Source organism: Passer domesticus, chromosome 10 (assembly GCF_036417665.1).
Source record: "Passer domesticus isolate bPasDom1 chromosome 10, bPasDom1.hap1, whole genome shotgun sequence".
Classification (NCBI taxonomy): Eukaryota; Metazoa; Chordata; class Aves; order Passeriformes; family Passeridae; genus Passer; species Passer domesticus.
The window spans coordinates 6,971,954-6,985,331 of NC_087483.1; the positions used below are offsets into that span (position 1 = coordinate 6,971,954).

Sequence of the window (13,378 nt, forward strand, 5' to 3'; positions counted from 1 at the left end):
GGGGCAGGGCAGACACCCCGCAGTGGCCGTGCTCCATCCCCCTGGGGCATCCCGGAGCTGTCCCTGCCTGGGAGCGCAGGGCTGGGCTGTGTTCTCCGGCCTCTCCCGCAGCCCCTCAGCTCTGGCTGCGCTCGCTCTTTGCCAGATGCGTCCCTGGACGGGACACAAGCGCAGAAACCCGGCCATGGCCGCTTCCACAGAACCCTGAAGGTACCTGCAGCCATCCCAGCCAGGGGCTGGGCCTGCTGTCCCTGCTCAGCCGAGCACTACGCTTGAAGCATGCCATGGATCGTCCTTGGATTCCCTGTCCTTTGTTCTCCCGCAGATGTTCCGGAAGCTTCTGCGTATTCAGCGCAGAGAGACCGGGAGCAGTGCAGCTGAGGGCCCCGCCAAGCCTGACTCCGGGCTGACTGAGCTCCAGGCAGAGCCTGATGTCAGCCTGGATTCAGCTGAGCTCTCACAAGACTTGGACACCTCAGAGACTGAAATCTGGGCAACGGCTCTTCTCACAACAATGACTGAGGATGCAGTCATCACAAACAGTGACATTGAAGAGAGTGAGGGCATGACAAATACTGGCACCTCACCCGCCCCCACTGTTATTCATACTGCCCCTATGGAATTTTTCGAGGAGAGTGCTGTTCCTTCTCAGCAGCAGGTAAGCAGCCCGGGGTCAGGCCTGGAGGCCTCCCAGGACCGTGTGTCCCCTCAAGCCATTGTCACTGGGGCCCCTCAGGCTTTGAGGCCAGCACAGCGTGGCGGGAAGGGAAGTACTTCTTGGGGGAAGCTGGAGAAATTGCAGCCGCTGGACAGCGCTCCAAGTCTCTCCCATGCCTTTTCCAGGTGCCAGCCATTGTAAGGAACATCCACCAGAGGCTGGTGTCCCATGACACTGTGGATGCCAGGCTGCAAACTGACATTGTGAGGCTGGCTGAGAAACATCCTGTTGACGTGGTGCTGACCCTCCTGCGCTGTGCCCCAACGTGTGACAGGTACGAGGCCCACATGCCTTGAGAGCTCAGGGCTCACCAGCCTTTAGGGCCCGTGGCCCATCACAGCCTGTCCAATGGGCTCTGCCAGACAGGCAGAGAGCTCCAGGACCCTCGGGCCCCTCTCTTTGCCCAGCCTGCTGCCAATGCTCCTTCCCTGCCCCTCAGGGCACCGGGGCTCTGTCACCTGTGCCCCCACAGCTGCACAGGGCATGGTACTGTGACTGAGACACCCCTGACACACAGCCCTGATCCCACAGAGCTGCTGCAATCATGTGGAAAACCATAGGATCAGTGGGACCAGCACTGGAGAAAGTGCTGCCAACACTGCTGTGTGTGATGGAGGACTGGCCTGTGCACAGCGCATCCACCTCCGATGGGGATGACACAGATGTCTTTGCCCTGGCTGTGAGTTGCTGGAACTGGTCTCTTCTCAGCCCCCGGCTGCCTCTCCAGCAGCTCTCCAACCTCTCCCTGCCTCAGTCACTGGGCTGAAACCTGGGCTAGGGCCAGGCTCAGGGGCCACCAGGCCCACTGCTCCCCCTGCATCTGCCCTTGGGCCCTGACCCAAGGACACCTGGGCACTGAGCGCCGTTTGGGGCTGCTTCTTTTGCAGGCAACTCTGGTGATCTGGGTGATTGTGTCTGAATGCCACAAGGCCATGATCCCTTATTCTGGGCGACTGTTTGTGGCTCTGCTCTTCCATATTGTCATCACCACACAGCAGATGCCACCAGAGGAAGCTGGGCACTTTTGGAAAGCATGTCGGGAGGAACACCGCCTTCCCAGGAAGCCCAGCAGGTCCCAGTCCTCCTGTCCTTCCCATGCCCTTGTGGCCAGTGCCAGTGCTCCCAGTGTGACCTGGGCTTTGCTCTGCACACAGGTTTGCAGTACAGGCCATGAAGGCTCTGCTCTACCGCCTGCGGTGTGACAAGGAGGTGATGGCTGTGGAGCGCAAGCGTGGCTGGGACACGCTGCTGCGTGCTCACACCCAGCACTATGCCGTGGGTCTGCTGGCCAGGTGAGACCCCCTTCTCCTCCACGCTGCCCTCAACATTTGTGCCCTGTGCCCGGGTGCCCCCACACAGTCCCTGTGGTCATGGGCCAGAGGGCCTTGACACCAAGGGACGGCCAAGGAAACTGGAAAAGGCTGGGAGAGGAGGGGGTCCCAAAGGGACCACCTCCCACAGCGCTCACATTCCCTCCAGGGAGTCTGGGGAAAGACCAGACCTCCGTGAGTCCGTCCTGGCAGAGGTTTGGTCCCCCCACCTCAAGGTCTTGGTGCCTTTTTCCTCCTTCCAGGGAGATGCGCCGTATCTTTATCCCCTTTTGTTCCCTCATTGCATTACATCTACTGAAGGAGCTCCACAGGGCGGACCCATACTGGGATCTGCCCTTCCTGGCATTCCTTGTGGAGGTGAGCCTGGTGGCCAGCACTGCCTCGCTGAGCTGCCTCCCAGCTCTCTGCCCTCTGGTAGCCGCAGCTGCCTGGGACGGTGCCCGTGCCCGTGCCCTGTGCTGCTGCCTGGGCCCAGCCCTGTGCGGTTCCGGGTCCCCTGTCACTGCCCTGTGCCCTTCAGGTCTTTGAGTGCTTGGACTTGTGTAAATGTGGTGACAGCATACTGGAGATCATGTCAAGGTGCCTGCAGAGCGAGTGCAGGGAGAGGCGTCGCCTGGCGCTCAGGGCCCTCATGGTGCTCAGCAAGGATCCCTTGAGGGTGAGAAGGGGGCAGAGGCTGGAGTTGTGAGGGCAGTGTCGGGTTGGGGAATGCAGTTGATTTGACTTGGCTGAGCTTCAGCAGCTGAGGCAGCTGCTCCCATCTCTCCTGCCTCACCTGCCCCAGTGCTTTGGGGCAGGCCTTTGGCCTGTGGGCCCTGCAGCAGCAGGGTGGGGTCGCAGTGCCCGGGCGCTGTTGGCGGTGCAGCTGTCCATGGCCTCCCAGCTCAGCCTTGTGTTCCACACAGGCCAGAAGAATGTGCAGTCTGTCTAAAAACCTTGTGGAGCTGCTGGGTGATGCAGATGGATATGTTGTCAGCATGACCCTCTCTGTGCTCACAAATATACTTGAGAATGACCACATCCTGATATCCAGCACCACTGCCCCGCAGCTGGCTGAGGCACTCCTGCCACTCTTTGACTGTGTAAGGCCACGGTTGCTGCCCAGAAATTTTGTGGATTTTCAGGACTTTGCCATGTGGGCTTGGAAAAATTGGGGTTGAGATATTTTCCTTTCTTCCAGGACGACATCCATATGCAGCTGCTCTCCCTAAACCTCTTCTTCAAGGTGATGGACTTGGTAGTGAAGAAAGGAAAAAAGCCCCTGAAGAGAATTGTGAAACAGAGCCTGCTGCCACTCTTCTTTCATTGCCATGATGCGAACGAGCGTGTGGCAAAAGTGAGGTTTTGTGTGATGCTGATGCCTCCCTGGAAGGGGTCTCCTGGTTGGCCTCTCCCGGGCTCCAGCCTTCTGCTCCCAGTCTTGCCACGGATGCAAGGCCTGTTCTTTGGGTTGCGGTGGCAGCTCCATGTCTCTGCTCCTCTTTAGGCCTCTCGTGAATTGCTGCTTTGTGTGGTAAGGTTCCTGAGGAGAAGGAAGCTCAAGCAACTACTTAAGAGGGAGAAGATGTTGAAGTTTGGCACCAGCCTGGTAAGAAGGGCCTGGAAGCCCCAGGCTCAGCCTGGAGAAGGCCCCTGAGCGCGGGGCTCAGTGTGCGGGGCTGGCAGCTGTGCCCCTGCCCGCTGCTGCAGCCAGAGGCCGCGCGGGCTCTTCTCCAGGCTGCTGTGGGCCCGAGCCGGGTGCCCATGGAGCCCCGGCGCGGCGGGGCTGCGGGGCGGCCCCGCGGCTCCCCGGGCAGCAGCCGGCCCTCTGCCCCCTGCGGAGCCCGGCGCCAGCAGCTGCTGGCCGCGCCTCAGGGCTGTGCGGGCAGGGGAGGCCGGGGCTGGGCGCAGGGAGCGCCCGCCACAGGGGCTGCGCCCGCGCCAAGCCTTCCCTGCTGCCGCTCTCTGCAGCTGGCAGAGGACACGAGCCGAGCGGCCGAGCAGCTGCGCCGGGCCCAGCGCTACCTCCAGAGCCCACAGGAGCCCCTGCGAGAGGCGGCCATCAGGTTCATGGGTGAGCCCTGAGGCCGGGCTCCCTCCCCGGCCCGCCACAGCTCGGCCCCAGCCCCGCCCACTGCCCCGGCAGCGCCATCCGGGCCCGGCGCCGTGGAGCCCCGCCTGGCCCGGGCGCTGCTGCCGCCCTCTGGCAGCCGTGCCCTTGGGCGGCAGCGTGCGGCAAGGGCCCGGGCTGAGCCCTGCCGGGCCAGCAGGGCGTGTGGCCGCAGCGCTGGCAGCGCCGCTGGCAGGGAGCTGTGCCGCTGGCAGCGCCGTGACAGGCTCTGCCTTCACAGGGTCTGCCAGGGTATCCATGAGGGGACAGAAGGAAGTGCTCGAGGTCCTCAATGAGGGTGAGTTCGGGCAGTGGGCTGACATTGGTGAATCATGGGGAGAGCTGCAATCCCTGCCCTGGCTGAGCTGAGCTTCGCTCCCTGTGTGGATGTGGGGTGGTGTGAGCAGGCCACACACAGATTTCAGGGACATGGGCTGGGGTCTTCGTGTGTAGCCCTTGGGGGGAGATCCTGTTGGCCCTTCCTCTCTTCTGGCCGATGCAAGAGCTGAGTGGGACACTCTTGGCAGGAGGGTCTCCTAGGATTCCCGCAGATGTGCGCCCTCACTGTGGCTCTCTTCCTCTCTGTTCCAGCCATTCACACCCGGAAGAAAGGCTGTACATCCCACTGTAGCAGGAATATTCAAGCACAGTTTACAAGTCGAGTTGAAGAATTAAGTTCATCTTCAGGATCCAGTGAATCAGTGTCCTAAGAATAGCACCAGGAGATGCTGAAGAGGACACCATCTCCACTGCCACTGGAACCCCACGCACAGCTGATAATTGGTACAGCGGAGCCTGTGGGACACTGGTCTGGCTTCAGCCAACTCCCTGCCTGTAGATAGCTCCCTCCCTCCAGCTTTCACACCGTGTCGACCCTCCCCGCTTTGGTCCATTCCAGTTCATCCCTTTGCTTCGCCTGCCATTAATAAACAGTTTGGCTTCTTCATTTTGCCTGCATCCCTGTGGAGCTGAAGCGCCGCAAATGCGGGGCCCTGGGACACACAGGCCCCTGCTGCCGTTCTCTTCCACGCCGTGTTTTGTGCACAGGAACGAGGGCAGGTCAGGCTGGCACGGTCCCTGTGCTGAAGGTGCAGTTCCACAACCCTGTGCGGTTACAGATCTTGCTGAGCACACGGAAGGCCAGCAGTGGCACAAGGAGCCTGGGTGTCAGGAGTGAAGTCGTGTCTGAGGCCCTGCCACATTTGATCTGCTGTTGTGCACGTCAGCAAGACAATGAAGAACAGACAGTGAAGGAAGCCTTATGGGTGAACTGGTGGGAATGTGACCCTTAAGAGAGACAATGGATTGGTCAATCGATGGGAAATTGACCTGTGAAAGAGGAACAATACCCAATGGAGCTGTGTTTGGCATGGAGGGGGCATCACAAGCCATTGCAGCCTCTTCTCACGCGCTGACCGAGCATGAGACGACGTTATAACAGGAAAAACTCCGCTCCAGAGGAGGAGATGTCAGGCCTGGTTGTGGGGTGGAGGGATGAGAGGGACAACATGCATGTCCTTCTGATGGAGGGGATGCCCTGAATGTGGGTGGCCTGCCTGCCCCTCCCAGTGGAGCACCATGCTGAGATCCCCTGAGAGGAGCCCAGTGCTCCTTGCTCCTCTCTGCTGACACGTCAGCCTTTGTCTGGGTTCGGGATGGCCCTGGCTGTGTGAGGGCTGCTACGTGGATATGAGACAGCCGGTCCTGTGCCGCTGGGTGCCAGCAGTGCCTCGCAGCAGTCCTGCATCCACGTCAGGATGCTGGCCAAGAGAGGCCCTGGAAGCTGAGGCACATGATTTGAAGCTTTTGCAGCTACAAACAGTTCTAGGCCAGTCGTGCTCCCTCAGGATACAGCAGTCCTGAGGGGTCTCCCAAGAGTGGCCTGATGCCACCCACTCCTTGTGGCACCAGCTGCTTTCCTGTGGAATGTTCTACCTCCGCCAAGAGGAAAGAGGCAGCTGGAGAAAGAGATTGCCAGGCTGCTCTCCATCCTTTAGCAGCAGCCCTGGCTGAGTGGAGAAGTCCCAGCCGAGCACGAATGTGCCAACGGAACAGCCGTGCTCAGGAAGGCTCCCTGGGAAGGATGAGCCAGGAACCATGGGCCTGGCAGCCTGAGCTTGCTGATGGGCAAGGCCTTGGAGCAGATCCTCCTGAGTGCCATCCCACGGCACGTGCAGGGAACCAGGGGGTCTGCTGGAGGCTGGGAAAGCTCTGCGGAGGGACGGGGACAGCTGGGGGTGCTGGCGGGGTGTTGAGGGCTCCTGTGCGGGTGTTTGGGGGGTTGGTGTTGGGGGGCATGTTGGGGAAGGAGTTGTCTGGAAGGTGAGAGGTCTCGGCTGGAATTTGAGTCACTTTGGAGGCAGCATGTGTGCTTTGGCCCAGCTTTGGTTATGGAGGGCAAAAAGAATAGCTGTGACTATTTCTTGATTCTCCTGCAGGGAACAAGAAGGGAGAACTGTAATTTATTGGCAACTTAGTTATATGCACTGGGCAAGATTGGCCCTTTTGCCATCTACTCATTTGTTTTGGTTATTTTTGTAATAGGGAATGTACTTGCATTTCTTAGGAGCTTTTAATCCTCAAAAGAATTAGAATATTATAATCCGTTCATCGGAAACCACTTGCAAACCAAAGAATGGCCTTGTATTTGCCTCTGTATCGTGTTATGTTTTGTAAAGTGACTCTCAGTGGATGATGTTAAGGCAAATGAGTTGCTTCTGCCAGAGATGGGAACAAACTTCCAAACCATTCACATTCTCCGGCCATCGCCGTTCATTTGAGATGTTTGCAAATTTTGGAACTACTTGAGTTGAGCAATGGGAAAGTAAAGCTTTCATCAACTGAGGATTCTTAATTGCCCTGAGACCACAAAGCAGGGCAGTATTTGCTGATGGGCTGAGCCTTTCCTAAAGATCCTTTCGGGCTGCCTTAGACACTTGGGGCCAGGGATTCCTTCCAACCAGGGCCACTTTGGGTGGGCTGGGCATGGCCCCAGGGCAGGTGGCAGTGTGTGCAAGGGCCCTTTGTGACACGCTGCAGCACGGTCACCCTGGCATGGAATGGAAGAGCGTGTCCTTTGTGACATGTGGTGACATAGGAGCTGACAGTGACAGGAGCACGGCACAGTGCACAGAGCAGGCGACAGGACAGGACGGGACAGAGCGGTGCTGTGAGGAGCCCCTGCACAGCGCACTCGTTCGTGTCTGACCCGGAGCTTTTCTGTGGCGTTGTTCCTGCTGCTGGCCTCGTGGCCAGACTGTGGCATTTGGTGACCTGAATAATTTTGAGGAATCTCTGTCATTGTGGCAGGAGCCCTCAAGACCAGAGTGCAGGACTTGCTGTCCTACATCTTTCCTGAGGCTTCTCTGACTCAGGTGCCTTCAAGGCACAACTGCAATTGCTGACCTGGCAATATCCTGAGGATACTCTCTTGAAGGTGCCTTCAAGGCTGGATGCTGCAATGGCTGGCAGATTTCCTGGCCTGTTGAAGGTGTTCAGGGGGAAAAATAAAAAAGGCCCTGCAGCTACCCCAGCACAACAGCCTGAAGAGCCGGAGCGGATCCAGACACTGCAGGATGGTGAGTGGCAGAGCTGGGCCACAGGGCTGATGGCTGGCAGCCAGTGTGGGCCCATCCCATGCCATCCCATCCCATCCCATGGCATCCCATCCCATCCCATCCCATCCCATCCCATCCCATCCCATCCCATCCCATCCCATCCCATCCCATCCCATCCCATCCCATCCCATCCCATCCCATGCCATCCCATGCCATCCCATCCCATGCCATCCCATCCCATCCCCTGGGGACATGCCCATGGACAGGAGGGAAGCGGGGCGGGGCAGACACCCCGCAGTGGCCGTGCTCCATCCCCCTGGGGCATCCCGGAGCTGTCCCTGCCTGGGAGCGCAGGGCTGGGCTGTGTTCTCCGGCCTCTCCCGCAGCCCCTCAGCTCTGGCTGCGCTCGCTCTTTGCCAGATGCATCCCTGGACGGGACACAAGCGCAGAAACCCGGCCGTGGCCGCTTCCACAGAAACCTGAAGGTACCTGCAGCCATCCCAGCCAGGGGCTGGGCCTGCTGTCCCTGCTCAGCCGAGCACTACGCTTGAAGCATGCCATGGATCGTCCCTGGATTCCCTGTCCTTTGTTCTCCCGCAGATGTTCCGGAAGTTTCTGCGCATTCAGCGCAGAGAGACCGGGAGCAGTGCAGCTGAGGGCCCCGCCAAGCCTGACTCCGGGCTGACCGAGCTCCAGGCAGAGCCTGATGTCAGCCTGGATTCAGCTGAGCTCCCAGAAGACTTGGACACCTCAGAGACTGAAATCTGGGCAAAGGCTCTTCTCACAACAATGACTGAGGATGCAGTCATCACAAACAGTGACATTGAAGAGAGTGAGGGCATGACAAATACTGGCACCTCACCTGCCCCCACTGTTATTCATACTGCCCCTATGGAATTTTTCGAGGAGAGTGCTGTTCCTTCTCAGCAGCAGGTAAGCAGCCCGGGGTCAGGCCTGGAGGCCTCCCAGGACCGTGTGTCCCCTCAAGCCATTGTCACTGGGGCCCCTCAGGCTTTGAGGCCAGCACAGCGTGGCGGGAAGGGAAGTACTTCTTGGGGGAAGCTGGAGAAATTGCAGCCGCTGGACAGCGCTCCAAGTCTCTCCCATGCCTTTTCCAGGTGCCAGCCATTGTAAGGAACATCCACCAGAGGCTGGTGTCCCATGACACTGTGGATGCCAGGCTGCAAACTGACATTGTGAGGCTGGCTGAGGAACATCCTGTTGACGTGGTGCTGACCCTCCTGCGCTGTGCCCCAACGTGTGACAGGTACGGGGCCCACATGCCTTGAGAGCTCAGGGCTCACCAGCCTTTAGGGCCCGTGGCCCATCACAGCCTGTCCAATGGGCTCTGCCAGACAGGCAGAGAGCTCCAGGACCCTGGGGCCCCTCTCTTTGCCCAGCCTGCTGCCAGTGCTCCCTCCCTGCCCCTCAGGGCACCGGGGCTCTGTCACCTGTGCCCCCACAGCTGCACAGGGCATGGTACTGTGACTGAGACACCCCTGACACAGAGCCCTGATCCCACAGAGCTGCTGCAATCATGTGGAAAAGCATAGGATCAGTGGGACCAGCACTGGAGAAAGTGCTGCCAACACTGCTGTGTGTGATGGAGGACTGGCCTGTGCACAGCGCATCCACCTCCGATGGGGATGACACAGATGTCTTTGCCCTGGCTGTGAGTTGCTGGAACTGGTCTCTTCTCAGCCCCCGGCTGCCTCTCCAGCAGCTCTCCATCCTCTCCCTGCCTCAGTCACTGGGCTGAAACCTGGGCTAGGGCCAGGCTCAGGGGCCACCAGGCCCACTGCTCCCCCTGCATCTGCCCTTGGGCCCTGACCCAAGGACACCTGGGCACTGAGCGCCATTTGGGGCTGCTTCTTTTGCAGGCAACTCTGGTGATCTGGGTGATTGTGTCTGAATGCCACAAGGCCATGATCCCTTATTCTGGGCGACTGTTTGTGGCTCTGCTCTTCCATATTGTCATCACCACACAGCAGATGCCACCAGAGGAAGCTGGGCACTTTTGGAAAGCATGTCGGGAGGAACACCGCCTTCCCAGGAAGCCCAGCAGGTCCCAGTCCTCCTGTCCTTCCCATGCCCTTGTGGCCAGTGCCAGTGCTCCCAGTGTGACCTGGGCTTTGCTCTGCACACAGGTTTGCAGTGCAGGCCATGAAGGCTCTGCTCTACCGCCTGCGGTGTGACAAGGAGGTGATGGCTGTGGAGCGCAAGCGTGGCTGGGACACGCTGCTGCGTGCTCACACCCAGCACTATGCCGTGGGTCTGCTGGCCAGGTGAGACCCCCTTCTCCTCCACGCTTCCCTCAACATTTGTGCCCTGTGCCTGGGTGCCCCCACACAGTCCCTGTGGTCATGGGCCAGAGGGCCTTGACACCGAGGGACGGCCAAGGAAACTGGAAAAGGCTGGGAGAGGAGGGTGTCCCAAAGGGACCACCTCCCACAGCGCTCACATTCCCTCCAGGGAGTCTGGGGAAAGACCAGACCTCCGTGAGTCCGTCCTGGCAGAGGTTTGGTCCCCCCACCTCAAGGTCTTGGTGCCTTTTTCCTCCTTCCAGGGAGATGCGCCGTATCTTTATCCCCTTTTGTTCCCTCATTGCATTACATCTACTGAAAGAGCTCCACAGGGCGGACCCATACTGGGATCTGCCCTTCCTGGCATTCCTTGTGGAGGTGAGCCTGCTGGCCAGCACTGCCTCGCTGAGCTGCCTCCCAGCTCTCTGCCCTCTGGTAGCCGCAGCTGCCTGGGACGGTGCCCGTGCCCGTGCCCTGTGCTGCTGCCTGGGCCCAGCCCTGTGCGGTTCCGGGTCCCCTGTCACTGCCCTGTGCCCTTCAGGTCTTTGAGTGCTTGGACTTGTGTAAATGTGGTGACAGCATACTGGAGATCATGTCAAGGTGCCTGCAGAGCGAGTGCAGGGAGAGGCGTCGCCTGGCGCTCAGGGCCCTCATGGTGCTCAGCAAGGATCCCTTGAGGGTGAGAAGGGGGCAGAGGCTGGAGTTGTGAGGGCAGTGTCGGCTTGGGGAATGCAGTTGATTTGACTTGGCTGAGCTTCAGCAGCTGAGGCAGCTGCTCCCATCTCTCCTGCCTCACCTGCCCCAGTGCTTTGGGGCAGGCCTTTGGCCTGTGGGCCCTGCAGCAGCAGGGTGGGGTCGCAGTGCCCGGGCGCTGTTGGCGCTGCAGCTGTCCATGGCCTCCCAGCTCAGCCTTGTGTTCCACACAGGCCAGAAGAATGTGCAGTCTGTCTAAAAACCTTGTGGAGCTGCTGGGTGATGCAGATGGATATGTTGTCAGCATGACCCTCTCTGTGCTCACAAATATACTTGAGAATGACCACATCCTGATATCCAGCACCACTGCCCCGCAGCTGGCTGAGGCACTCCTGCCACTCTTTGACTGTGTAAGGCCACGGTTGCTGCCCAGAAATTTTGTGGATTTTCAGGACTTTGCCATGTGGGCTTGGAAAAATTGGGGTTGAGATATTTTCCTTTCTTCCAGGACGACATCCATATGCAGCTGCTCTCCCTAAACCTCTTCTTCAAGGTGATGGACTTGGTAGTGAAGAAAGGAAAAAAGCCCCTGAAGAGAATTGTGAAACAGAGCCTGCTGCCACTCTTCTTTCATTGCCATGATGCGAACGAGCGTGTGGCAAAAGTGAGGTTTTGTGTGATGCTGATGCCTCCCTGGAAGGGGTCTCCTGGTTGGCCTCTCCCGGGCTCCAGCCTTCTGCTCCCAGTCTTGCCACGGATGCAAGGCCTGTTCTTTGGGTTGCGGTGGCAGCTCCATGTCTCTGCTCCTCTTTAGGCCTCTCGTGAATTGCTGCTTTGTGTGGTAAGGTTCCTGAGGAGAAGGAAGCTCAAGCAACTACTTAAGAGGGAGAAGATGTTGAAGTTTGGCACCAGCCTGGTAAGAAGGGCCTGGAAGCCCCAGGCTCAGCCTGGAGAAGGCCCCTGAGCGTGGGGCTCAGTGTGCGGGGCTGGCAGCTGTGCCCCTGCCCGCTGCTGCAGCCAGAGGCCGCGCGGGCTCTTCTCCAGGCTGCTGTGGGCCGAGCTGGGTGCCCATGGAGCCCCGGCGCGGCGGGGCTGCGGGGCGGCCCCGCGGCTCCCCGGGCAGCAGCCGGCCCTCTGCCCCCTGCGGAGCCCGGCGCCAGCGGCTGCTGGCCGCGCCTCAGGGCTGTGCGGGCAGGGGAGGCCGGGGCTGGGCGCAGGGAGCGCCCGCCACAGGGGCTGAGCCCGCGCCGAGCCTTCTCTGCTGCCGCTCTCTGCAGCTGGCAGAGGACACGAGCCGAGCGGCCGAGCAGCTGCGCCGGGCCCAGCGCTACCTCCAGAGCCCACAGGAGCCCCTGCGAGAGGCGGCCATCAGGTTCATGGGTGAGCCACGAGGCCGGGCTCCCTCCCCGGCCCGCCGCAGCTCGGCCCCAGCCCCGCCCGCTGCCCCGGCAGCGCCATCCGGGCCCGGCGCCGTGCAGCCCCGCCTGGCCCGGGCGCTGCTGCCGCCCTCTGGCAGCCGTGCCCTTGGGCGGCAGCGTGCGGCAAGGGCCCGGGCTGAGCCCTGCCGGGCCAGCAGGGCGTGTGGCCGCAGCGCTGGCAGCGCCGCTGGCAGGGAGCTGTGCCGCTGGCAGCGCCGTGACAGGCTCTGCCTTCACAGGGTCTGCCAGGGTATCCATGAGGGGACAGAAGGAAGTCCTCGAGGTCCTCAATGAGGGTGAGTTCGGGCAGTGGGCTGACATTGGTGACTCATGGGGAGAGCTGCAATCCCTGCCCTGGCTGCGCTGAGCTTCGCTCCCTGTGTGGATGTGGGGTGGTGTGAGCAGGCCACACACAGATTTCAGGGACATGGGCTGGGGTCTTCGTGTGTAGCCCTTGGGGGGAGATCCTGTTGGCCCTTCCTCTCTTCTGGCCGATGCAAGAGCTGAGTGGGACACTCTTGGCAGGAGGGTCTCCTAGGATTCCCGCAGATGTGCGCCCTCACTGTGGCTCTCTTCCTCTCTGTTCCAGCCATTCACACCCGGAAGAAAGGCTGTACATCCCACTGTAGCAGGAATATTCAAGCACAGTTTACAAGTCGAGTTGAAGAATTAAGTTCATCTTCAGGATCCAGTGAATCAGTGTCCTAAGAATAGCACCAGGAGATGCTGAAGAGGACACCATCTCCACTGCCACTGGAACCCCACGCACAGCTGATAATTGGTACAGCGGAGCCTGTGGGACACTGGTCTGGCTTCAGCCAACTCCCTGCCTGTAGATAGCTCCCTCCCTCCAGCTTTCACACCGTGTCGACCCTCCCCGCTTTGGTCCATTCCAGTTCATCCCTTTGCTTCGCCTGCCATTAATAAACAGTTTGGCTTCTTCATTTTGCCTGCATCCCGGTGGAGCTGAAGCGCCGCAAATGCGGGGCCCTGGGACACACAGGCCCCTGCTGCCGTTCTCTTCCACGCCGTGTTTTGTGCACAGGAACGAGGGCAGGTCAGGCTGGCACGGTCCCCGTGCTGAAGGTGCAGTTCCACAACCCTGTGCGGTTACAGATCTTGCTGAGCACACGGAAGGCCAGCAGTGGCACAAGGAGCCTGGGTGTCAGGAGTGAAGTCGTGTCTAAGGCCCTGCCACATTTGATCTGCTGTTGTGCACGTCAGCAAGACAATGAAGAACAGGCAGTGAAGGAAGCCTTATGGGTGAAC

The 13,378-nt window shown here is 60.1% G+C and overlaps 2 protein-coding genes across 4 annotated transcripts; both read left to right on the forward strand.

Annotated features, from left to right (window-relative positions):
- The first annotated feature begins 396 nt into the window (after window positions 1-396).
- On the forward strand, window positions 397-5,084 carry LOC135309397 (uncharacterized). Of its 3 annotated transcripts, XM_064435537.1 has the most exons (13): window positions 401-658; window positions 844-992; window positions 1,250-1,397; window positions 1,606-1,790; window positions 1,873-2,010; window positions 2,292-2,406; window positions 2,570-2,707; window positions 2,955-3,131; window positions 3,230-3,385; window positions 3,536-3,637; window positions 4,000-4,102; window positions 4,380-4,436; window positions 4,730-5,084. In XM_064435537.1, the coding sequence occupies exons 1-13, from the start codon at window positions 515-517 to the stop codon at window positions 4,846-4,848; spliced, it is 1,731 nt and encodes a 576-aa protein (XP_064291607.1). In that variant the 5' UTR covers window positions 401-514; the 3' UTR covers window positions 4,849-5,084. The 3 variants fall into 3 exon arrangements, with proteins under 3 accessions (XP_064291608.1, XP_064291607.1, XP_064291609.1); XM_064435538.1 differs by lacking the exon at window positions 2,955-3,131 and having other exon boundaries at window positions 397-658; XM_064435539.1 differs by lacking the exon at window positions 4,000-4,102 and having other exon boundaries at window positions 402-658.
- Window positions 5,085-7,281: 2,197 nt separating this feature from the next.
- On the forward strand, window positions 7,282-12,817 carry LOC135309358 (uncharacterized). The gene is made up of 14 exons (XM_064435509.1): window positions 7,282-7,716; window positions 8,116-8,180; window positions 8,296-8,628; window positions 8,814-8,962; window positions 9,220-9,367; window positions 9,576-9,760; window positions 9,843-9,980; window positions 10,262-10,376; window positions 10,540-10,677; window positions 10,925-11,101; window positions 11,200-11,355; window positions 11,506-11,607; window positions 11,969-12,071; window positions 12,699-12,817. The coding sequence occupies exons 1-14, from the start codon at window positions 7,599-7,601 to the stop codon at window positions 12,815-12,817; spliced, it is 2,046 nt and encodes a 681-aa protein (XP_064291579.1). The 5' UTR covers window positions 7,282-7,598.
- The last annotated feature ends 561 nt before the right edge of the window (window positions 12,818-13,378 follow it).

Excerpts from the sequence above, each read along its gene's own strand:
- LOC135309397 (XM_064435537.1), top strand. The coding sequence starts at position 515 with ATGACTGAGGATGCAGTCATCACAAACAGTGACATTGAAGAGAGTGAG. Across the intron at positions 3,132-3,229 it reads TCCTGCCACTCTTTGACTGT|GACGACATCCATATGCAGCT; the intron begins GTAAGGCCACGG and ends CCTTTCTTCCAG. Across the intron at positions 4,437-4,729 it reads GCTCGAGGTCCTCAATGAGG|CCATTCACACCCGGAAGAAA; the intron begins GTGAGTTCGGGC and ends TCTCTGTTCCAG.
- LOC135309358 (XM_064435509.1), top strand. The coding sequence starts at position 7,599 with ATGGCTGGCAGATTTCCTGGCCTGTTGAAGGTGTTCAGGGGGAAAAAT. Across the intron at positions 9,981-10,261 it reads GCCGTGGGTCTGCTGGCCAG|GGAGATGCGCCGTATCTTTA; the intron begins GTGAGACCCCCT and ends TCCTCCTTCCAG. Across the intron at positions 10,377-10,539 it reads TCCTGGCATTCCTTGTGGAG|GTCTTTGAGTGCTTGGACTT; the intron begins GTGAGCCTGCTG and ends TGTGCCCTTCAG.